Below are 23,788 nucleotides of genomic sequence, written 5' to 3' on the forward strand. Positions count from 1 at the left end.
CCAATGCAGCGACCTCCACTACACTTCCTGTGTTTGATCAATATCATTCCGACTGTTCGCCTGCTTAGACGACATCCGTTCCTCTTCCATTTAAGTGTTATCAAAACATAGCTTTGCTTGCAAGCTAAGCTAACCACTAAGCTAGATAAATATGTTGCTGGATAATATAGTAAGTCCATATCATTGTATGAACCGCAGCAGTTGAAATTAATTGCTCACAGGAACGGCGACACAACAGTTTGCGACCAAAATCACGAGAAGCTAACGTTAGCTCAGCTTGCGTTAACGGCGATGTAGTTACCGCATAGATACCTTGTTAAGTAATTGTAAGAGTAAGTGTGGCTTCGGATACTAATACTTATATGCTATAAATTAAGAAAGCCCTCAGTGAACGTGCCTCTGTTAAACTGTAAAACGTTGATGATTTGTTTTACAGACAGAAAGCTGTGCGGAAAACCAGGCGGTAGGTCGAAATTCTGTTTGTATTGTTAGTAACGTAATAAATGGAAATGCAGTTGTGTGTGTTTGTTTTAGGTCGTGTTGTTAAATATGTATATTATTACACACCATTATTATATGGTTACATTACATACATTTACAGTAGTCACAGGAACTGTTGTGTTTTTATTTAATCATGGAACTAAACACATTTTTTACATGATTAAAATGGGTAATATGGCACCCTCAACCTCAACAGCCCTGTAACAGTTGAAACCCATGTGAATAATAACTTCTACTGTATGTATATGTTGTACACAGAATACTTTAAAAAATAGTAACAAAACATTCCTAGGTTACAAATGTCTATCATGCCATTTGTCACATTGTAACACAATGCTTTGCTTTGTTTTTTCAGGCACAATGGAGGCAGTCAAACCTCATCAATGTGAAAAATGTGGACAGAGTTTCTCAAGGCCGTGACATATTTGTCTCACACCCCTGTTCGAAAAGGCTGACCCTTCCATCCAGTAAAGGACAGCTGGGAAACTACAAATGCTCTCAGTGCAATGAGGTCTTTACCAAGCCAGGTGCTCTGAAACACCACTTTAAAACCATTCACAGTGGACACATCCCTAAAGGTCTATTTCCTTGTGCTGAGCAAGGCTGCCAGTTCAGCAGCACGGACCATCAGGAATATCAAGCCCACTTGACGTCTACACATGGTCTCACTCTAATTCCTTGCACCTTCCGGTCCTGCAAAGTGTCACTGCCCACACAGGGTGAGATGGAGAGACACTTACGAGGCCACATGGCCTTTGGCTGCTTTCAGTGTCAGTTTGTCACTGAAAATGCAAAAGCACTGAGTGACCACGTCTTAGAACACAACCATCTTCCAACTTGTCCTCAAGGTAAACAGACACTGTTATGTTATACAGATCTATAGCTCTACTGCTCTGTTGCTCATCATAAGTTGATTTAACATTAAGAATTTGGCATATCTGTTCATAGGGAACAAGACCACATCCACAACTGTATGCACCACTGTAAGCCATCAGCCTCAGGCTTCCAGCAGGCCAAAAAGAAAACTTAAATCCAACCCAGCTTATGCATCATCTTTACCAGAAGATGGGCACAAGGAACAGCCTGAGAGGGAAGGGCACAATATTAAAAGAGTGAGAAAGGCGGTGGAGAGAGACAGTCCTCTGGCAGTGGATGCTGTACCACTGAAATCCAAAGGTATGTATACCAATCTGTTTACATATGCAAAATTGTACAGTATAGTGAAGTGACAGCATTTCAACTTATGCCACTGATATTTAAACATGCAAGTGGCACACGGTTCTAAGAACACATCAGTCAAAAGAAGCAATGCAAAACAAAATAAAATAATACTCAAGGCAAGCGTAAACATTTCCCATTTATTCTTTCACTTTGAGGGACAAGAAGACATATTGGTTACATAAAAGAAGGTTCATTTCACAGCCTGACTTAAAAGTAGGAAAAGACTTTCAATTGCTGACTTGCAGACCTGCCCAAGTGGTCATGATGTACACAGTGGTTGGTCATGGGACATGACATCACTACACCCAAGCCTTGGGATCTAACATTTGCCGTTTCGCTGATGGATATTGACTCGGCACTACATGGTCAAAATATATATTAAAAATGGGTCTTGGGTTTGCCCCAGTAATTGATGACAGTGTAACAGTGAGCCAGCATGCACAATTCAAGGACCCTGAAACTGGAGCAGCTAAATGGAATTCTGCTGATCATTCATTTTATTATTTACAACCTGCCTTTCCTGCTGTGACATACCAACGCGTCTTCTGTGAAAAAGGCCAACTGGGTGATAGTGCAGCAGGTCTTAGGGTCTATTTATAACATTGCTGATTGAACAGTGTGAGGCAGCAAATGACAACTACAGGACAAAATACGTTTTATTCTTGTTTAAGTATTTATAATGTGCCACAAAAGTAGACCTACAAACTTTGTCATTTTGTTCAAAATTTGTGTCATATGTTCTTTCCATTAGAGTACCTTGCAGAGGGAGCAGAGCACATCTATCGCACCAACACCTGCCCCGCATGTCGGCGCTGCTTTAAGATGCGGTCACACCTGCAGGAGCACCTCCACTTACATTTTCCTGACCCCAGTCTCCAGTGTCCCACCTGCAAGCGTTACTTCACCAGCAAGAGCAAGCTACGCATACATAGGCTCCGTGAGGCAGGTGAAAAGGTTCACCATTGCCACCTGTGTGAATATTCTGCTGTGGAACGAAATGCAATCCGTCGACACCTTGTCAGCATGCATGCTGATGAGGCAGATGATGGTACAAACGGCCACAACTATCCTTGCCCCACCTGTGGTCAAGGCTTTCGCCAAAGCAGGTCACTTAAGGCTCATATGAAAATACACAACATCCTACCTGACAGCAAGCCAGTGGCCTGTTTCCAAGAGGGCTGTTCTTTCCAGAGTTCTTTGCGCAAAGAACTTCTTAGACACACTGTCGAAGTCCATGGGGTCAAGGCAGTAGAATGCCGCCATCATGCCTGTGGTGCCATTTTTCAAAAAGAGACAGACATGGAGACTCATTATCGGACACACCTCGCCTACCACTGTTCAGAGTGTGATTTCTCTTGCTCCAACAAAACAGTTTTCCTCCAGCACCAGCGGCACGGTCACCCAGGGAATGACAGGCTTTGCTGTGACTTTTGCTCCTTTGTCACATTTAATCCTGTGGAGTTTGAGCAGCACATTGGACGTTTGCACGCCAACGAGAAAATCCACCGCTGTTCTCAGTGCAGCTACATGACCTCACATAAACGTGGCTTGAAGAGACATATGCTGATGCACAGTGGTGAGGATAGAGTGGGTTTTAATGCTCTAAAAGTTTTATTCTCAGATTTTCTCCTTATAGTATCCTCAGTTTTTACATTTACACTGTGCTACTACTTTTGGACATTACATCTCACATTTTCTTTTTTTTTCTCTCTCTCTAAAAGGTGACAAGCCTCACAAGTGTAGCCTGTGTGATTTCAGGTGCCGAGATGAATCCTACCTCTCTAAACACATGCTCACTCACTCAGACAACAAGAACTTCATGTGCGCTGAATGTGGATATGTCACTAAGTGGAAGCACTATCTGAATGTCCATATGAGGAAACATGCTGGAGACCTCAGGTAGGTTTTTTTGGGGTGTATTTTTGTCTGGTTTCTTGTTGGGGCACTGCTGTGAACAAACAGATCTATCAAAAATGATGATTGTTTTGAACCATGTCCTACATGTTGCAACCTAATTAAAATTTTAAGTTTTAGTACACCCACAAAGGCATTTTCAACTATTTAGCCTTATTAGAGTTAAGCTGCTCTTATGACTGTGCGAGTGTGTCCGCATGACTGATTAACATCTCTCTGACTTTCCTGTTACCTTGGTTCCATCTGTGACGCTATGAACATACTTGCATTTAGCTATATTAACACTAAATATCGGCGAGATGCACAAACAGGTAGTTTGGCTGACGAACAACAAGGGCAGTCATCAAAATGTGAATCAAAAAAAAACAAACCTACAGTGGAGCCTTTGCAACTTTTTCTGCCATGATCTCATAAATAGCAGTATTGTAGGTTCCCAGAATGTTGTCATGCTTAGTTGTGTCCATGTTGTACAACATTGGAATGCTCTCTTCCAGTTTCAGCCAGGACTCTGGTCAGCTTTGAATTCTCAAAGTATGCGCAAAATCTGCATGCAAGTATGTGAACAATGCCATTTGAGGTGTGGTTGTTTGTTTATGAATAGATGTCATGTTTTTGTTTTTGTTTTTGTTTTGTGTCGACACGCTAGAGAAACAGACAGGGCAGAAGACACCCAACAAAGATCCCCTGACCAGGAATTGAACTGTGGACATTTTGGTTTTGTGCTTTAATAATTATCAGACACAAAGTGTGCAGAAAGTATCTCTTTGCTGCTTATTTGACCTAGGGATTTTTGCATACATTATTGTTGTTGTTACTAAACTTAATTTCTCCTCTCCTAGGTATCACTGTGATCAGTGCCCCTATCGTTGTCACCGCATGGACCAGCTAAATAGCCACAAACTACGACATCAAGCCAAATCGCTCATGTGTGAGATCTGTGCTTATGCCTGCAAGCGCAAATATGAGCTTCGCAATCACATGTTGGCCAAACATTCTGGAGAGGAGAAACCACCATCTGTTTATAAGTGCAAATTCTGCACATACACTACCTGTTACCGACAAGCACTTCAAAATCATGAGAACTGCAAACATACCAGGCTGAAAGAGTTTCACTGTGCCCTTTGTTTCTACTCCTCATTCAGTAGCATCAGCCTCTTCCTGCACAAGAGAAAAGCTCATGGGTATGTACCTGGGGACAAAGCATGGCTAGAAAACTATGCTGCAAAGGAGAAGGAGAGGAATTCAACAGAGTTCTTGCAGGATTTTTACAATAAGCGCTCAACATCTCATGAGCAGTCCGAACAATCCACTGGAGGACATCTACCATCTCAAAGAGAGCAATCAGATTTTCCTGGTGCAGCAGATACAAGCAAAGAAGCTGTACCTGAGTCAGAAACGGTGGATGCAGTGAATGTTTTTGATGTTGTTTCTCAAGAGGTTGTTAATGAAGGCATTTCAGACAGTCTTCCATCTGTGAGCTGTCCAGAGGAGTACTGTACTCTTATTTTAACTACACTGTCTACCACTGATTATCAAACCCCCTCACTGCAAAATATGGAGGAAAACTGTGCAAATCAAACCTCAAGGACTGCCAATTCTGATTCATCTCAAGAAAAGGCAGACACCTCTACATCTACAAGTTCGTCAGAGGAGGATAATGTAGCAGTGCCCCATGAAGAGTGCGAATTAAGTGATTTAGATGACAGCTATGAGCCTCTGAATAATTCAGCCAGTCAACCAGTTGAGCCTGGGAAGTGTCAAACTCCTGAAGTACAGGGTGATGGTGAAACAGTTGGTTCTGTTTTGCCACCTGAGCAAAATCAGCCCTTAGAATCAGAGGTCCGTTTAAAAGCCATGAAGAAGCATGACAAGGACCAAGCAGAGGCCATGGTTTTGGAGGGACGGGTGCAGATGCTTGTGGTGCAGACTAAAGAGATTTATCGCTGTGACAAGTGTTCTTACGTAACCTTCGAGGAGACGGCTTTGAAGTACCACCGCCAGGCTTTGTGCCGTGGAAAGATAAAGGAACACAAGTGCCAGGCCTGTGGTGCACAGTTCAAACAGAGGCGAGGTCTTGACAGTCACCTTGCAAAGAAGTGCCCCGCACTTCCGCGAAAAAGGAGGACATTTGTAGGTATTTCAAATACATGTCTAGTTGAGCAGGAGAGCTCTAGTCAGGGTAAGGAGGGATCCACAAATCTGGCCGAGGGAACAAAGTCTAATCAGACAGAGCTTCTGTCCTCACAAAACAGAGATGATCAGGAATTTCATCAGCAAGAAGAGGAAGTATGCACATCTCATTTAACAATCTGTGAAGGTGGTGATGATATTCCCCCAACATCCACTAACTCAGGACATCAGCAAAGTAAAATTCAGATAAATAAGCAAGTCAAGCTTGTGAAAAAACAATCAGCTTCATATAACAAAGATAGAAGGTGTATCACTGCAGAAAAAGTCCCTTTACACTGAAAAAGATGGGAAATTTAAATGTAAGCAGTGCAAGTTTTTCATCAGTCAAGCTTTCAACAATGGAACGGCACCTCTCAGCCTGTCAAAAAAAATGTAGGAAAAGAGGGAATCAGATCCTTTCAGAACTGGATGATAGGTGTGATAATAATTCAGCAAAAGAAAAACAGGACATGGTGAATGAGTTCAGTGGAAGAACTGAGAAGAAACTTCAGAACTTCTCTTGTCCAAACTGTGCTTTCAAGTGCAATCAGAAAACTGCATTAGACAGCCATAAAAAGAGAGGCTGCATGAAGCCCGGTGAAGTCCAATGTACCATGTGTTCATTTGTAGACAAATCTAAAATTTCTTTGGCCCGTCACATTCTGTACGTTCATAAGAAAAAGAAATGCGATGTTGCTAAACCTAAACATTTGCTTTGCCAGCACTGCACTTTCACCTGTAAGCAAGAACGGTGCATGGCACAACACGTTGCACTCAAACACAAAGGCGTAAGGCCTCACAGTTGCCGGTACTGTCCTTTTGCCACCACAAGGCGCTATCGCTTGGAAGAGCACGAGTCTCTTCACACAGGAATCGGTCGTCACAAGTGTGATATGTGCAGCAAGACCTTCGGGGCTGTGACCAAACTGCGTCAGCACAAGATGCGCATCCACGACAAACAGCCTACACACTTCTGCTCGCTGTGTGACTTCAGCGGCTACGCACTTGACGACGTGAGGCGGCACAACCTCAGGTGTCATACAGGGGAGTTAGGGCATGCTTGCACTCATTGTGATTCTCGCTTTAGTTCAGAAATTGCACTAAAAAACCACCGTAAACGTGTACACCAGCTCCAAGTATGTTTCTCTTGCAAGCAGTGTGACTACACATGTAGCAGTGAGGTCATGCTGAAGACCCACCAGCAAAGCAAGCACTGTCAAGTAAAGTGCGCCACCTGTCAGGAGTCGTTTGAAACAAAGGAAAACCTGGAGATTCATCAGAGAACCCACCTGGCACATAAGTGTCAGCTTTGCCCCTTTGCTGCTAAAACAAAGCAGCTGTTGGCACAACACCTTCTGAAAGAACACGAGGAGGGATCTCTGGAAGACAAGCCTCTCAAGTGCAGCACTTGTCAGTTTGCTTGTCAGCATCAGCTGGTGTTAGAGCAGCATCTCCGTTCACATGGAGGCAAGCGTCTGTACAAATGCATGGACTGCAAGTACTCAACTCGGAACAAGCAGAAGATGACATGGCACATTCGCATACACACTGGGGAGAAGCCTTACAGCTGTGAGCAGTGCAGTTACACCTGCACTGATCCATCTAGGCTAAAGGTAAGCTGAGAGTTTATAGGATGATTTTCATTTGTAAGATAAAATCTTAAACACGCTTCCTTACAAATGATATTCTAGATGGGATATGATGCAATTTGGTCTTTTTTTTTTTTTTTTTTTTTTTTTTTACTTCACAGGAGAGAGTTTGTAATTGGCAGTGAGGAAAACATTTTTAGTTGGTTCAGAGACAACTCAAGAATCCTTTAAGAGTTTCATCTCCGTAACAAGTGCTTTTCTCATTAGTTGGAACATGACGGGGAACATACTGAATATCCAAGTTTCATTGAGACATACATAGTCATGGTCAGTCATAATCAGTAGTTAATGGCCACTACTGTGACAGTAAACTTTTTATGATGGTGTGTACAGTCACTATGCTACACTGCCCTAGAATTGCAAATGTAAAATCTACATATTTGCTCAAAATTTCTTGAAGACCTTAATCTGTTCCTGCCATGTTGTGCCAAAGCAACATCTCTCTCTCTCTCTCTCTCTCTCTCTCTCTCTCTCTCTCTCCCCTTCACTCCCCCTTTTTTTTCAGACAGACTAGCTAGCTATGCCCATGGCTAGCTTGGCTTATTTATTGAATTCCCCTGTTTTAATGGACCAACATCTTGATAATTCAGCTGGGTGTAGCCCATCTTCTTGATGTCAGCTTTGAGGTCCCTTGGCAATATGTGTCTAGGCCTGCCTCCTCTTCTCCTGCCCTCTGGGTTCCACATCAGAGCCTGTCTTTCAAGATTTGTGGCTGGCTTCCAAAGCACGTGACCAATCCATCTCTATCATCTGGTTGGCCTGTGCCACATGTTGCCATTGCTGATACTGTCAAGCCAGTAGATCAATGCCTAGAATTTCATCAGCTGAAAGCATTACAACATTACAACCTTTCCATCTGCTATGCAGTTTTCTAGCCAGCCAGAAACCCTTGCTCCCATAGTTTCTCTGTTTTTGTCAAGCAGTAAGATGACTTGAAATTTCAAAAACCTATTTTCTTTGTTTTATAATCACTTCTACCACAGCTCCATATGAGGGTTCACCAAGAGGAGAAGAAGTACCTTTGTCCAGAGTGTGGCTACAAATGCAAGTGGGCAACTCAGCTGAAGTACCACATGACCAAGCACACAGGTATCAGCTACTTGAACAATGATTTTGTGGCTTAGAATGGTTGATTCAGTGTCATTTTCACTCATCTGAATTTGTTTTTGTAAGTGTAGTTTACATAATGATGTTTAGAATTTTATAGTTCTTAGACAAACAAAACATGTATTTGTTCTCTGCAGGAGAGAAGCCATATGCCTGTGAGGAGTGTGATTACCGCACCAACAGAGCAGATGCCCTGCGTGCCCACCGGGACACACAGCACTGCGACATGCGCCCTTATGTCTGCGAAAAATGTGGCAAAGCCTTCAAGACTAGTTTCATACTGAAAACCCACCAGCGGCAGCATAGTGACGATCGGCCGTACGTGTGCGGATTGTGCGACAAGGCCTTCCGGTGGCCGGCAGGTCTCAGACATCACTACCTCTCTCACACCAAGCAGCAACCTTTCTGCTGTCGTCACTGCTCCTACAGAGCCAAACAGAAGTTCCAAGTGGTAAAGCATCTGCAAAGACACCACCCGGAGATGTCAGTAGAGCAGGGAGTGGTGAAAGACTCTGAAGCTCTTAGCCTTACCCTGAAGGAGGCCTTGCAGGGGACGCTGGATGAGAGAGCAGTGGAAGTGGAGGAGGAGGGAAAAGCCATTGAAGTAGCGGTAGTGGTAGTAAAAGAGGTGCAAAGAGGGCAAGATAATGAGACAAAACACTGAAGAGAGGGCACAATACTGTCAATGCAGTGTTCAGTTCAGATTATAGAAGTTTATCACTGTTAACCACGACATATCTGTCAATATATTTCACCACATGATTTAATTGTACCTTAAAAGGCTAATAAAACACATTAGTGCATATTGTAGTGAGGGACCATGGATTGGATGGAGTCTGTGTGTGTGTGTGAACACAATACTGTCAACTTGAACAATAAATGAGTCAGACATGTTGTGAATTAATTTTATTCAGCTGTGTTAAAGCATTCACAAAATGTATAGCATGTATTTACAGGCCTGTATACACATACATTTACATAATACACAGCATACCTTGTGGAATTTGTACATTAGTACAGAGAAAAACTCAAGCACACACTTAATCATAGATTAACCATCATGATGGAAAGCTATGAGTACTTTATGATAATTGGTTTTTAATACTGATAGGTAGCAATTTTCACATTCTAGCGTTACATTTTAAAACAACACTTAAAAGTTGTTTCCTAGGACTGTTATCTCTGGATGTACACATGCAGCAGTCCCTCCTACATTACCAGATAATTAGAATTAAAAAGCTTGTGGGAAATATTTTCATAAAGAGCTGACTTGGAGAATTGCACGTTAGGAGATGCATCAACCTTTAAACTTTATCGCTGATTAAACATAGTGCAGTAAATAGTAAAGAAAAATAAATAGCCAAGTCTGCTGTTATTTAAAGTGTGGAAACTGCTCAATATTAAATTCCTCATTGGGTTTATGGAGACATTGAACTTGTGACCACACCCTGGCTTCATATCTGCACATTTGACTTCTTCATGTGAACTCTGAAATGCTGACGTTGACAAAGAGAGAGGAGGGAGGGATAGCTGTTCCATCTTTAGAGAGCAGATGTATATGACGATATCCTGGAAAGGAAAAGATAAGTTTGAATACGCTTTAACACAGTGGTACTGAGTGAATGTTCCTGCCTCTAGAATTGGACAGAACCTACAACTTTATCTAAATACTTAATAAATACTGCAGTGAACTGCAACCCTGGTGGTTTCAGTCTTAACACTTTGTCTCTCTGTGCACTCAGCTCACCTGCTTGGATGCACATAAATGGAAGAGTGAACTGTCCAATGAAGTCATTCCTGGATGCCTTATCATAGTCCTCTACAACAAAGCGAACCAGGGCCAGCTCAGGGGTGTGGATGATGAAATTTAGAGTTTCATTCCACACGGGGTTAAAGCCTGCAGGTAGAGAGATGTTTTATTCCTAAAATTCCTTGTGAGTTTATTCTACTGTTTTCAAACATTTACCAATTTTCTTTCACACCCTAATATGAAAATAATCTATGTCAATGAAGTAAAGGTATTATTTGTGTAAAACAAATACTTATAACTTTCTCACCATTGTTGTTAATGTGACTGGTCTCTTCCTTGGCCTGGTCTTGTGGCACTCCATAGATCTCCACTCTGACTAGGGGGTCTACAATGGAGCCCTCTTTCTGATTCACCTTTGGTAGCTGCTGCCCGCTAATCACCTGGTAAACACACAAACATATTTGTACATTAGATATAGATATCACTGTGTTGTACTTGCACAAAAGATATCACATATTTTTCTCACGTTTACACTATTCCACACGCCAACAGTGGTAGCTACCCATTGCAACCACAAACCGATTAGACTTAGTTTTGAACCTGTATTGATAAGCGGAGTGGTCTGTAGCCTTGCCGTCCCTCAGGTTTGTCTGGACTGAACTGAGTGTCGCCATCTCTCAAGAAGTCAGGCTTGAGGACGTAGCCGCAGCAGTTGTTCTGCCTGAACAGCCCATCGTTCAGATCCATTTCCAGACCAGCTGTCTGGAAGTTCAGAGCCACTTTGGGAAAGAGGGAAAATAATGCAAGTGTTTTGTTTTTTTTTATTATTATTTTATTGTTAATATCATCGTGGCTGGCTGTATCACATGATTTCCCGTCAAACCCTTTGAGCTGTGGGGTGATGTTCTGTATTTGATGCTGACCTCTAACCACCCTGCAAGGAGGAGGTGGGGGTGGCAGCGAGGGCATGCACAAAGAAAATTTCTCCTCACTTCCTGTTCTTGTGGGAGAACTTTGTGTGTGTGAGAACTTTACTCAAATTTTTGTTATTTCTATTTAGAATTTGGTAGATTGGGAGTCCCTGTTGAGTAGTGGTCTACAGTTTGCCATGCAATTTAATAGCAATTTCCCTGGTTTAGCTCCAGCTAGGGACCTTTGTTGCGTGTCATTACTCCCCATGTTCCCTGTCTCCACAATCAACTTTTAAGAAAAAGTGCCAAAAGTAATCATCTTAAACTGCTGGACTGTGCGCTTCTCTCTGGGTTTAGATACCCAGTTGGGCTTGTAAATCTATTCCATAGCAATGAACAAATTAAAAATGCACTTGTAAACATTTGTAACAATTGTTACTCATATTTGACAAATTAAATGGCACTAAACTGGCTATTTGATGAATTGACAGGATCAAGTTGACTTCATGTCACATAGGGATTAACCCTAAAAAAATCTGATCCTGAAAAAAACAAATCAAACTGTGGTGCTTATGGTTGTAGATATCAGAACACCCCAGAATTGATGAAGATTGGAAACAAAGATATAGCAATTTTGGAGCAACAGTTTGGATTCAACCAGCAGAGGGAAGTCTTCCCCTCACCTATCTGGCAGCCCACATTCCACATGTCCTGCGGGTTGTAGTTGGAGGAGTCTGTCCTAAGGCCACTGGGGTAAATCCTGCTCAGCTGCCTTGTGTTGTACCGAATAAAATCTGTCCCTGAAGAGAGGTTTGAAAAGAAAAAAAAAGCAAATGCATTTCTATGGCATGAACACAGAGAAATTGACTCATATCATTATCTACACTGCAGATACAGCTATAAATGATATAATCATGTAAAAAGATACACTATGTTACACGTGTATAACATATCATAGTCAAACAAGTATGTTATTTTATCTGAGGAATATGACATATCCATAGTTCTCCACCCTTTTCCAAAATACACTGTTCTCTCATGGTCATGGTACCTGCTTCTTTAGTTAGCCTCTTGGCCTTGGATTCAGAGAATGAGGACATCTCATAGCATTTGGCGTGTAAGCGAGCATGCTCAAAGCCATGGAAGTGCAAGCTCTTACAGTAAACCACCAAGTCGGACAGCTCCCTTGACAGTTTGGACTTCGATTTCTGCAAAAGGGGAGAATAAAATTAGCCGACAAACAAATCTATTCCATTACTTAAACATTAATTAGAGAGTGATTAAATAATAATTACCTTGTAATTAGTTTACTACTAAAATGAAATTGCAACAAAATTATATATTAAAAAAGTTGTAAATTAAAAATAATAATGTGTTGATTTGTCCACTGGTAAACAAAATTACAAACAATTAGTGTGAAAAAAGTTGGAAATAACTAGCCAGTCAACAGCTACTAAGAAGACAGGTTGGACCTTTTCCTTTAAAACCATTTGCCAAGCCTTAGTAAGTTGCACAATATTTATATGAAATACATATAAATAGTATTTAGTACTGAATATGTGATGTTGAATTATGCAACAGTACTCTATTGAAAAATAAGCTATTATTACATCATCCAATGATTAGAATACTTTTTTGTATGAAAAAAAATAAAGACAAAACAAACTCAGAATAATGAAATGAGATGACAGCTACTAGTTGCTTTCTATTTCTCAATGAAAGCTCTAAAGCAGCTAAGAAAGCTGGGAAAAACATTTGGGACTCCCTCTCTGTGTCTCATCAACTCTAATTGAATGATTAAAGCCACAAATGCTTCCAATTAATCTCTCACTGCCCAGCAGGGAAATGCTATCACTGCACTGAGCAGTTCACTTACACAAGAGTAAAAACTAACACCCCTTAAGCACTGCCTTGAAAATAAGATGTTCTTGGTTAACTTGCTCAGTTACATATTAAATGCAAATGTAGATATTTTCAAATAGATATTTTCACAGAGAGCTGTTGTTCTCACAGCTAAGGAGAAGCACTTTTTTCTCACTACACTATTTTAAAAATTCCTTTTCTTTTCACTATCTCCCCTCTTTTACTCCAGTCTTGCCTTCCTGTCTATGTCCCAACCCAGTTTCTTATCTCTTTACTGTCAAGCTTCATTCTCTCTTACTTTGCTTCACTATCACCTCTGAATATTGTTCACTGTCTCTGCAGACCATCTTTCTTCACTTCCACTTTGAGGAAAACCGGAGATGCATGGTCTAACAATGCTAAAAGAAATAAAATCTCTCTAGGATTAATTAGGGTAACAGCAAGAAATTGCTGGGTCACCAAGTACCAAGCACATCTACCTTGCCATTCTCCTTCAAACACCCAGCAGGTGGGTCTTCTGCAGTTGGGCTCTCAGCCTCACCATTTGCCATCTCTTCGTCATCGCTAACTTCATCTGTCAGGGTTTCATCATTACAGTCCTCTAGACCACCAATCTTCTTGGCTTTCAGTAAAATTTTCCCCTTCAGTTCCTGTAATGAACACCAATAAACAGAAATGGGTGTTGGAATGCAGGATGGACCAGCAGGACTAACTGACCAGGAAAACTCAAGGTCGCCATCATCAGTACTTGTCGGTACCCAGACTACTCGTGAAAATAGTCCATCATCTTGCACTGTGCTGTCTTGTAACTAAATGCAGCAATGTACTGCTATTTCATTGGCAAAAGCCTCAATGGAATTCTGCATAGCAATTATCTGCCATTACTTCAGGTTAGAATTGATTGTCCTAAGTGCTCTAATGGAAAAGAGTTTGGAAGTTATACTATTGCTTTTAGGGTCAGTGAAAGATGAATCAGTGTAAGAGGGATCACAAGGCACAGATAGACCATTAATCTTTTAAATACCTCTGTATTATTAACGATATCCAAGCTTTCCTAGGCAGGGTATTGACTGAAAACATTTTATGCCCACAAGTTTATTCTAACTCAAAGCAGAATATTTACTGAAGTAAAGTTTACTGTTAGTATAGGTCCTGACAATATATGACAAATAATAAAACTTACATAACCATGAAACATGTAACTCCTTCAGTGCAGTTTAAAAGTCACTTAAATGGATGTTTTCACTTTAAAATAACAGCATGCAAATAGAGTGTAAAAGCCATGCAGTGTATTTCAAAATGAAACAGCCAATGTTCCTCACTCTGTGGGGGCACTTAATGCTAATGTTAACATGCTACCATGCTAACAAGCTCACAGTGACGATGTAAAATGTTGTTTAGAAGGTATAATGTTTACCATGGTCATCATTTTAATATGTTCATATGCTAACATTTAGACACAAATAGCAGGTAATTCTTTTTTAGCCACATTGGCAATGTGACACCAGAGATGGCAGAGAGTTATTAAAGGAGTACCCTGCTTAGCCTCCTGCCATCACAATCTGACCCTGGAGAAGATGATGAACTGATGGGTGGATGGATGGCAAAGTTGTTTGGTCAGTTGGTTCAGACTAAAATATCTCAACAACTATTGGATGCATTGCCATGACATTTTGTACAGACATTCGTTGTCCCCAGAAGATGTATCCTACTGACTTTGCTGAATCCCAGGCTTGACAGTTTTGGTTTTTGGTAAACTGTCCCTACAACCACTGGATGGAATGTCATGAAATCTGGTACAGATATCCACGGTGCCTTGGGGATGAATGCCACTGATTTTGGTCTGGCTTTTTATCTAGCATCATCAGCAGGTCAAAACTGCAATTTGTCCAATACTTTGGTTTATTTATCAATTTGGTTTTATTTGGACTGAAAATTACAGCCTTTCAGAGACACTAACATTTGTGTTCCTAGAACTAGTTTCATGACTTGAAAGGAAAAAATGAGTTCATATGACAGAAAAATGACAAAACCCAAAAAGATTCTAACCTGTGGAGAAGGAAGTTGTTGAGGGATCTGTCCATCCAGCAGGGTGGTCAGTAGTGTGTCACCCAAGATTTGTCTGAGGTGCTGAGCCATGACTGTCTGCTGCTCTACCCCACAGTGATTCTCAAGGGACAGGATGACAGGGAAGTCTGATGTCTGTCAAACAAGGATGAGAAGACACTAAACTCTTAAAATGAAGTGGCTGTCTGTTTTCTGTTTTATTTATGTTGAAATTCTGCCCATCCTAGCAAACACAGTGGCAAATGACATTCCAGTGTTGTATCTAGTTTCCATTAAGCATAAGTTTCCACAATCCTCCAAAACACTTTCTTCATCATATCCTCCTACAGTTCAGTAGGAAAGTTTGAGTAGGATAAAATGGAGAAGTGAAGACACATGAGAAGTTCCTGGTTGTTTTCCATGTAGGTCAGTTAGTGGGGGTACATTTGACTCCAGGGGCAGGGAAAGTTACCAACTGCTACATCTGGGCTTAACACTGTTCTGGGCACACAGACAGTGTTGCATGTGTAATTTATAATTCAACTGAAGGCTTAAGGATTGGTTTTGAGATATACTACTGTGAATTCTGCCAACATCACAATAGAGGTGACTGGAATCTCATTAGTAGTTACTCACAGCATTAAAAAAATATCTACATAAATGTTACCCACCTTGAAGGCATATTCTTTGAGTGTTGAAATGATGTCTCTAAAGAGAATTTTGGATGTCAAAGTATGACCATGATACACAATAGGCTCCCCATCATTGCCGTCCCAGGAGTCCACCTCCACACAGCGACAGCCTCTTTTCAGAGCCCTATAGACACATACAAATGTAAGTAAAGACCACTCTTTGTTTTGTTTTGTTTCAGTGTTCACTTTAAGGTTATGCTTCCATCTATGAATTTACAGTTAATACTATACCATCTTGCTTGCCTGAAACAAGGTTTCAGAAAAAGACAAAGATAGGATTGTGGGAAATATATTGAAACCCTTGATGCTTCTCCTATCACTAGGGAAATGGCTTATAGATCTCTCTCAGCTTTTGTTTCAACCTTAACAACTCAACTCTGAAATTGTCTCTCCTGGCAGCCATTATATTGTTCTACTATCCTATCCTGTCATTTGCAAAGTCTTTGTCCTGTGTGTCATTTGTGCAGCAGTCCTCACTGGATGTACGCCTCTAGGCTGCTGTGTCCACGGAGCTGGTCCTCCAGGAGGTAGGTGTTGTGTGAGGAGGAGATGAAGTAGTGGCTGAGCGGCTGGCTCATATCCTGGTAAAGATGTCGATGCTCAGGTTTAAATATGGAGCCCTCCTGGGAGCACAGGTACATCTGGAAGCCATCTAGAGACATGGCGCTTTGCTTTTTGGCTGCAGATACAAATGGAATTGGTACAGCATAGTCCAGGTTTATTTGTATTGAGTGAAACATCTTGACAGTTATTAGGTGGATTGCCATGAATTCTGTTACAAGTACTCAAGGTCCCCAGAGATCCCCCCCTAGAAATTCTAATCTCTCTAGTTATCCCCTGAGATTTCAGCTAGCATCATCAGGCCAAACGTTTAAATTGTCCAATACTTTGATTTATGACCAAATAACTAACAGGTTCCCATCAGCCTCAGCTGTTCTGTGTGTTTTAATTAGTTAATGTTAGCATGCTGAAGGGGCACACTTGGTTGTTAACCTGCTGAATTACCTGTTAAACATCAGCATGTTCATGCTCACTGTTGACATGTTGATGTTAACATTTAGCTCAAATGCTAAATGCTAAGCCTAACTGCAGGCTCACAGAGATGACTGTGTGGCTGTAACTCTGTAACTGCCCTCACAGCTGCCTTTACCTGTCTCAGATGGTTCATAGCGATCAATCAGCTCCTTGGCATGCTGGGCGCTCTGCTCTCCCTCCTGTTGCTCTATCCGCAGGAAGTTCTCCAGCTCCTCCAACATTAACTTCTCTCCATCTCCAGAGTAGTCCTGGAACACCTTCCATACCTCATCCCTCTGAGTCAGTATCTTATAGAAGTGGACAAACTCTTCGATTTCTAAAGAACCGGTGTCTGACTTATCGGCCATCTGTGGAAATAATAGAGGAGCTTTGTATTTGTTTAGTTTCATTAGTTTAGGCTTCATTTTAAAGAAATATACAGTCTTTTACATATTTTTGGTCTTATCAAAGTGCTTTTTGAAAAGTTCATCAAATCACACTTATATTTAAAAAACAAAAATCCACCATAAGGAAACCAGTTTTTTTTGAGGCTCTGCTAAGATTAAGGCCGAATCCCTTCAGTGGTTAAGCTGTCCACCACTAGCAACATGTCCTGTCTATGAAAGTTGGAACAAAGTTCTGAAGCCCCAATGGCTCGTTCTTGAATTAGATTAAATGTAAGCAAATTCCCAAATTAAAAACAATGTGGATAGACTTATAAAACTTGTGTGTCAGAACTGTACCGTAAAGAGATGGAGAGCATGTTCTTCATTCATGTCTACGTTCATCATCTTCAGCAGTTTCCGCACTTCTTTGAAATTCATCTTCCCATCTTTGTTTTTGTCAGCTTTCTGAAACCAGTCCCAGACCCATCTGAGAAGATGCTTAAGGAAAATTCAGATGTGTTGTTTAATAAAAACTCACATTTTAAAAAAGCTTTGTTTTTCCATTCAGAACTTCAACCATATTAATATCTGGAGAATTAAACTAGAAAATCTGAGTCCCATGTTGAAATTATCTGATGGGAAATAATAGTTTCCACTTTTAAGCAGACAACTTGGAGCTTTGTTCAGAGAAGATGAGGGATGAACCAGGATCTTTTACACCAATAAACTCTCTGATCCTTCATAAAATTCTTCCACATCCACCACAATAAAAGGATACTGGTCTAACCTCTCCTTCTCGTCCATCGTTTGAGCCTTGTGAATTAACTTGCGCACTCCTTGGATCCAGGCCTGGGCTTCCTCTGGGGACTCTGCCACCAGGTCCACGTTGCCTTGCCGACCGTGAAACACCAAGGTGAAGCAGAGGTTAGCGGGGAACTCCTCGGCAATGCTCAGCAGGACTTCCGACTGGTGGCCCTCACGCACTGCCTCCAACTCGGTCACTGAGACTATGAGATATTATCAGTATATGATCAGTGCAATGGAGATGATACTCTGCACTCATTAGTCTAGTGTTCATATTTAAAACAGTTACTGTCACAAGTACATACAAAATCATAACGAATCTTTGACTAGACCTATTGATTATTATTGGATTACAGTTCCATTTTTGTTTTTGTATTTCTACCAATTTGTAATAACTATCTAACCTTGGGCCACGTCGATAAACTTCCCTAAACGTTTCTATTGTTCTGCACAGTATTTATAGGGACTCCACTATACTGAAATGAACTTCAATAAGTAGGATTGTTCAACACATGTTTTGCTCTCTTGCTGAGGGATGAGAAAGTAAATGCCGTCTGTACAGTAAATGCTGCTTAGCTTGGCTTAGCATAAAGACTGGAAACAAGAGGAAACAGTTAGCCTGGCTCTGTCCAACGGTAGCAAAATCACCCTAGTAACTTCCTGGAGTCTTCACTAGTTACTCCTGACCATGAATTAGCACTTCACAACATTAAGCTAGGGCCGTGGAGTGAGGGTTAAGTCTGGGTAAAAGGAAGGAGGGTTTCTATGCAGCCTGGGAGGAAATTCTGCTTGTGGTGAAGTTCAAGTTTTTTTTCTCTCTCTTGACATATTTGCTTTTATTGGGTAGATGATAGTAGGGGGCCAGACAGAAATTGAAGGGAGAGACAGAGGAGTATGACATGTCCTCAGCTATTATCATAACTAGGTTCAAGTTCACATTTTTAACTTGTAAATTGATTGAAATAATAAGTCAGTACAATCATGCATGAAAAAATATGGTTACACTTCTTAAACTCACAGGTGGAGTGGCCTCTCCCTGCCCATCTGGATTTGTACCAGATTGTCAGGCCGTCTTCCAGGAGGCGGAAATGCCGCTGCTTCTTCCATGAACGGGACTTGACTTTTCTAAGAGTCGATCCCGCCATCATTATTTTGACATCTGGGTCATCTTGAATACCTGAGCAGAATCATGTAAAAAATTGAAAGTCATGAACATGTCATACCATAGATACTAAACCATCAGAACTATCAGGCCAGGGAGAGGAATAGTAATTCACTTTCAATATATGAATTTAAATCTTCAAATGAGTTGTAAAATCATGAATAACATTTACTCACGAGAGCCCTCAGGATCCATTGCTATCCTTGTATCATGCCAATGGAAATTTGCTGCTAAAAAGAAGCAGATGTCAAGGAGTTGTTCCAGATGTTTCCCCTTTTTCCAAACAAGATCAATTTTACTATAGCTCTTCACTCATCCAGCTGCTTCATAAACTCTCTAAATACAAATAACCACAGTATAATATTAATCTTCACTTGTCCACATAAGGTTTGCTGAGCACACTTTCGACAACACCCTGGATCAAATTCTTAGTTACACAAACTATTTCTCTCTTCTTGGACACTGAGTAGGTTTATTGGAACTGGTTTGCCTTATCACTGAAATAAATCTTCATAGGAGTTGTTAAGGAAGGATTTTAGCACTTCATTTTGTCCATAGAGGATTTCCCGGTTGACCCAGGAAAGTGAAACATGCTTACCTGTGACCTCCAATAACCAGCCATTCTGTTGTGTCTCACAAAATCATAACAAAATCAGTTGGGCAGTAGACGGTGAGGGGAATATTGTTATTTTTAACTGTAAGATCTCAGTTCAAACCCCTGTGTTGGCCTGTAACTGCACTGCTTAAGTGTCCCTGAGCAAAGTGCTGAATACTAACCAGCACTGCAGTTGCCTAACATAATGTCTGTGATACAGAACTGGGGCAAACAAAAATATAGTTCCTTCAAAAGATCATTAAAGATGAAAAAGAGAGGATACTAACACAATCTGTGAGTGTATAGTAGACCACCCTAACTGCAATTGCTGTTCTAACTACCACTGTCTATTCATGGTATAAGAGTCAGAGTTTAAATCTGGATCCTTTCATGCCATCAGTCTTTACTCATTCATTAGCAGAAAGCAGAGAGATACTTTTGCATGGCAACTCCTGCAGCCTGCCTGCTGACAAAGAAAAAATACACACACTCAGCAGTCTGTGTTTGCCTCAGCCTGGTCAGATAGATTTTTTTTTTTTTTTTTACTTGATTTAGGTGGAATGCTTCTAATCATTCTAAGATTATAATTTCCTAATTTATTGGCACAGACATTTATGGTTCTCAGATGATGAATATTAATTATTTAGATTTCCTGTAGTTCCACTATGAGGCTGACTTTTGTGAAATGTCTCAACAGCTATTGGAAGAATTGTCTTGAAATTTGGTAGGCACATTCCTGTCCCCATCAAAATGAATTATTATAACTGAATGAAGTGAAATGAACTAATGAAGATTCACTTTTCTTCTTGACTTTGTTCAATACTACATCCAAAACTGTCAAACTCAGTCCCACCAGCCACAGTTGCACTAATGCTGCTAATTAGGCAATGTTAGCACGCTAACATGCTAAACTATGATGGTAAACATGGAAAACATTATACATGGTAAACATCACCATATTAGTACTGCCACTATGTGCATGTTTTCATGCTGATAACAGCATTTTATTCAAAGTACCACTCAGTCAGTGTACCTCCCTATGGAGCAGCCTCACAGAGCAGCTAGTATGGCTGCGGAATACAGTTGTTGTTAACATCATCAAACATAAAATCTTAAAAGTGTTGGTACTCCGCTGAGAAACACAAAACTGCAGCTTTGCGAAAAGGTCTCTTTTATAGTATAGCCCAAAATCTCACACTTTTTCTAGGAGGGCTAAAATGGGTACAACACAGAACACATTCTATAGTTACACCTTCATAAAGTGTTGCATTAAAAGCAGAGACACTGATGCAGAAAAAAACAAACATATTGCATACTCTCTGTTTATTAGTGGAAGCTGATAAACTCCTGTTATCAGTTGTTCACTGATAAGTGAGGATCAAACACTTTTGGAAATGGGAAGGTTTTCCAATGTCTGTTTATCTTTATTCCTGTCTGACAGTTATCCTTTCCTTTCACTGTCTCCTGAAACAATAAGATATAATCTTGGGTTCTCTGTTGCACAACCCCCTGTGCCAGCCCCCCTGGCAGAGTGCCCACCACGATACGACCAATGTGATGCAAGGAATGTATTCACAGTTTCCTGACAATTTAATATCACACTCCTTCTGAAGAAACAGACTGACCATGAAAGCGAGGCTTATTTTCCACAGCTATTTGCTCCATAAACTTATGTGCACTTTTATGTTTAGTGTTACCTCCGCACAGCCACGTCAAACACATTTTTATTTTCCATCCCAAGCTTTTCAGATTGCACTGCTGAAAGTTTAACACACCCTCCTTCACTCCTCAGGTCCAGTCTTTTAAGCTCAAATTAGGTCACATTGCGTTTTATTTTTGGGTGCTTTAGTGTTTTGGATTGGTGCCCTCTCCAAGGATGAGTCACATGAGGCCACTTCTTAAGGGAGTTAACTGACCACACACACACAGACACACAGACACACAAAGACATGACTCATGAGGATATATGACAGGATGGAAACTAGGAATAAACAACAACAGTTTCTAGTATCAGATTACATTTGAATCCCAGATATCCATCATAAGAATGTGCAGTTTACCCTGTCTGTTGAGATTTGTGTCCTGATATGGGTACATAGTTGCCTTTTTCCTGTACACAGTTATGTGAAGAATCCAACAAAGAGGTGAGCAGCCTCTGCCCATCCAATAAAACCCATATATAACTCCAAGCTGTGGTGGGGAGGGAGTGTTGTGCAGAGTAAATTTTAACCAGAGGCAGAAATATGCTACATAAAAGCATCAGTTCAGCAACGCCTGCATGCAACTGCAGCTCAGGGGAGAAAGAATGATAACAATTTGGATTTGTCTATGCTAAAAAAAAAGAGTGATACTTACCAAAAGTACAGATTTCACCAGGGATGTTATGAAGCAGACCTTTGGAGGTGGGTACACTTCAGGAAAGCTCTCTCAGCTAGGGCCTCATACAATGAGAGGAAAAATCCTGGATGTCCGGCTTAAGAGAGGGTCTGGGGAGGTGTGTACGTCACACTGGCCCTGTGTGCTGAGATCCAGGCTCAAAGAAAGTCCAGGGACTGTTAGCTGAGCTCTGGACCTTAAAGGACCGGGAGTGTCCAAAGGAGAGATTCCTGGCCCTGCCTCTCTCCTCCCCTCGCTCTGGTCTCACTGCTGGGTCGGAGAAATCTGATTCTCTAGTCACTACTGCCGCACGCTGGAATGCCCCACTCCCCACCACTCCTCATCCTCATCCTCCTCTTCCTCTACACCCCACCCCCCCCCCTCCTTCCTTTCCTGCCACTCCCTCACTCTGCCATGGGCAGGCCCCTCGCTGCATCTGGCGAGGGTCACTCCACTGCAGCGTGCTGTGCCTCAGTCTGTCCGTCTTCCTTTCTCTCATCCCCTGGATAAATGGGGATGCTGTGCAGAACTCAAAGTGACTTTGGTGTTCCTGTATCAGCACCGATAATGGTTAACACAATTCTGGGAAAGGGTCTACTGTGTTAAGGACAGAAGCCAAAACAGTAAACAATGAAAAATACCTATTGTTCATGAAAACAGTTCAGCTTTCCTACCATTGGAGAATCCTGCTCCTTTTCCCTGGTTAAACAGTGACTCAGGCCAAATCTGATATCTGATGGTATCAGAAGATTGCAGAGACTGAAGGAAGACTGTTCTGTAGAACTTGGCAGTATGCCACATACTGCAGAGAAGAGTTTTTATTACACAGCCCGCTCTAATGTATATTTTTCATTTGTCCAATGTTTATGTCAGAATGCAGTGATTATAGTTCTTATCTCTTTTAACATGCAAACATAAAGATGGAAAACACCACTTTCTCCATTGTCAGTCCAGTCAAGCTAGTGTACTCCTCCATTTGCAGAACTCCCTGTACCAGGCCTATAATGACTTTAGCTACTGTAGCTTTTAGCTCATAAAACGTAAACAGACAAAAAACACAAGACATACTTCTCCAGAGGGGATTAGATTTGCGCACAAATGGAAGGCTTGGGCGTAGGTGTTTCCGTGAAGTATGATGTCCATCTCAGTCATTGTGAGGATAATGGAACCTATGGGGGCAACAATCTGTTAATGTACCGGTAAAAGGCAATGAAGGCTCATCAGTGAAGTCTGCAGCGTTGTTAGATGGAGCACTCAGTGAGCACAGGTGAGTCACTTTCTAATTTGACTGATGTAGAATGAACTTCATTTAAAAATAACCTCTAAACTTTAATTGAAATATTCCCCATTTTTTAAAAAATCCTTTTGTAGAAGATTATTTTTTCTATGTTTAACATAGCGCCATGGATGACAGTGACATCTCACCTAAATAATGGTCATCTGAGTTGCAAATTTGAAAGAGTTAATTGAGTCAATTTTGATTCATTTCATCGACTGAATATGGCAAAACTTAGATTTTAGGATTTGCTGCTTTTTGTGTCTTTTTAAAGGGAATATTTTTGACTTCTGGATTGTTCATCAGACAAACCACGCAGATTATTATATAACCTGAGTAATGGGTAGATCGA

General features: G+C 41.1%; 2 protein-coding genes across 3 annotated transcripts; one reads left to right on the forward strand and one right to left on the reverse strand.

Annotated features, from left to right (window-relative positions):
- The first annotated feature begins 63 nt into the window (after positions 1–63).
- znf142 (zinc finger protein 142) lies at positions 64–9,454 on the forward strand. Its single transcript, XM_018696699.2, is given in 10 exon segments — positions 64–463; positions 857–1,349; positions 1,450–1,677; positions 2,474–3,298; positions 3,444–3,621; positions 4,476–6,093; positions 6,095–6,136; positions 6,138–7,418; positions 8,438–8,543; positions 8,699–9,454. Coding segments are annotated over 9 exon segments (4,929 nt in total). The 5' UTR covers positions 64–463; positions 857–1,225; the 3' UTR covers positions 9,226–9,454.
- On the reverse strand, positions 9,453–22,469 carry plcd4b (phospholipase C, delta 4b). Of its 2 annotated transcripts, none has more exons than XM_018696696.2 (16): positions 22,140–22,469; positions 19,366–19,416; positions 19,046–19,204; positions 18,002–18,230; positions 17,581–17,710; positions 16,974–17,205; positions 16,301–16,502; positions 15,803–15,947; positions 15,135–15,287; positions 13,565–13,735; positions 12,274–12,430; positions 11,906–12,022; positions 10,912–11,090; positions 10,619–10,751; positions 10,309–10,458; positions 9,453–10,130 (listed from the first exon to the last, which is right to left on the reverse strand). In XM_018696696.2, exons 2-16 carry the CDS (start codon positions 19,382–19,384, stop codon positions 10,039–10,041), a joined length of 2,268 nt encoding a protein of 755 aa, XP_018552212.1. In that variant the 5' UTR covers positions 19,385–19,416; positions 22,140–22,469; the 3' UTR covers positions 9,453–10,038. The 2 variants fall into 2 exon arrangements, with proteins under 2 accessions (XP_018552212.1, XP_018552213.1); XM_018696697.2 differs by having other exon boundaries at positions 19,366–19,419.
- Between the last annotated feature and the right edge of the window lie 1,319 nt (positions 22,470–23,788).

Source organism: Lates calcarifer, linkage group LG1, assembly GCF_001640805.2.
Source record: "Lates calcarifer isolate ASB-BC8 linkage group LG1, TLL_Latcal_v3, whole genome shotgun sequence".
NCBI classification, from domain to species: domain Eukaryota; kingdom Metazoa; phylum Chordata; class Actinopteri; family Centropomidae; genus Lates; species Lates calcarifer.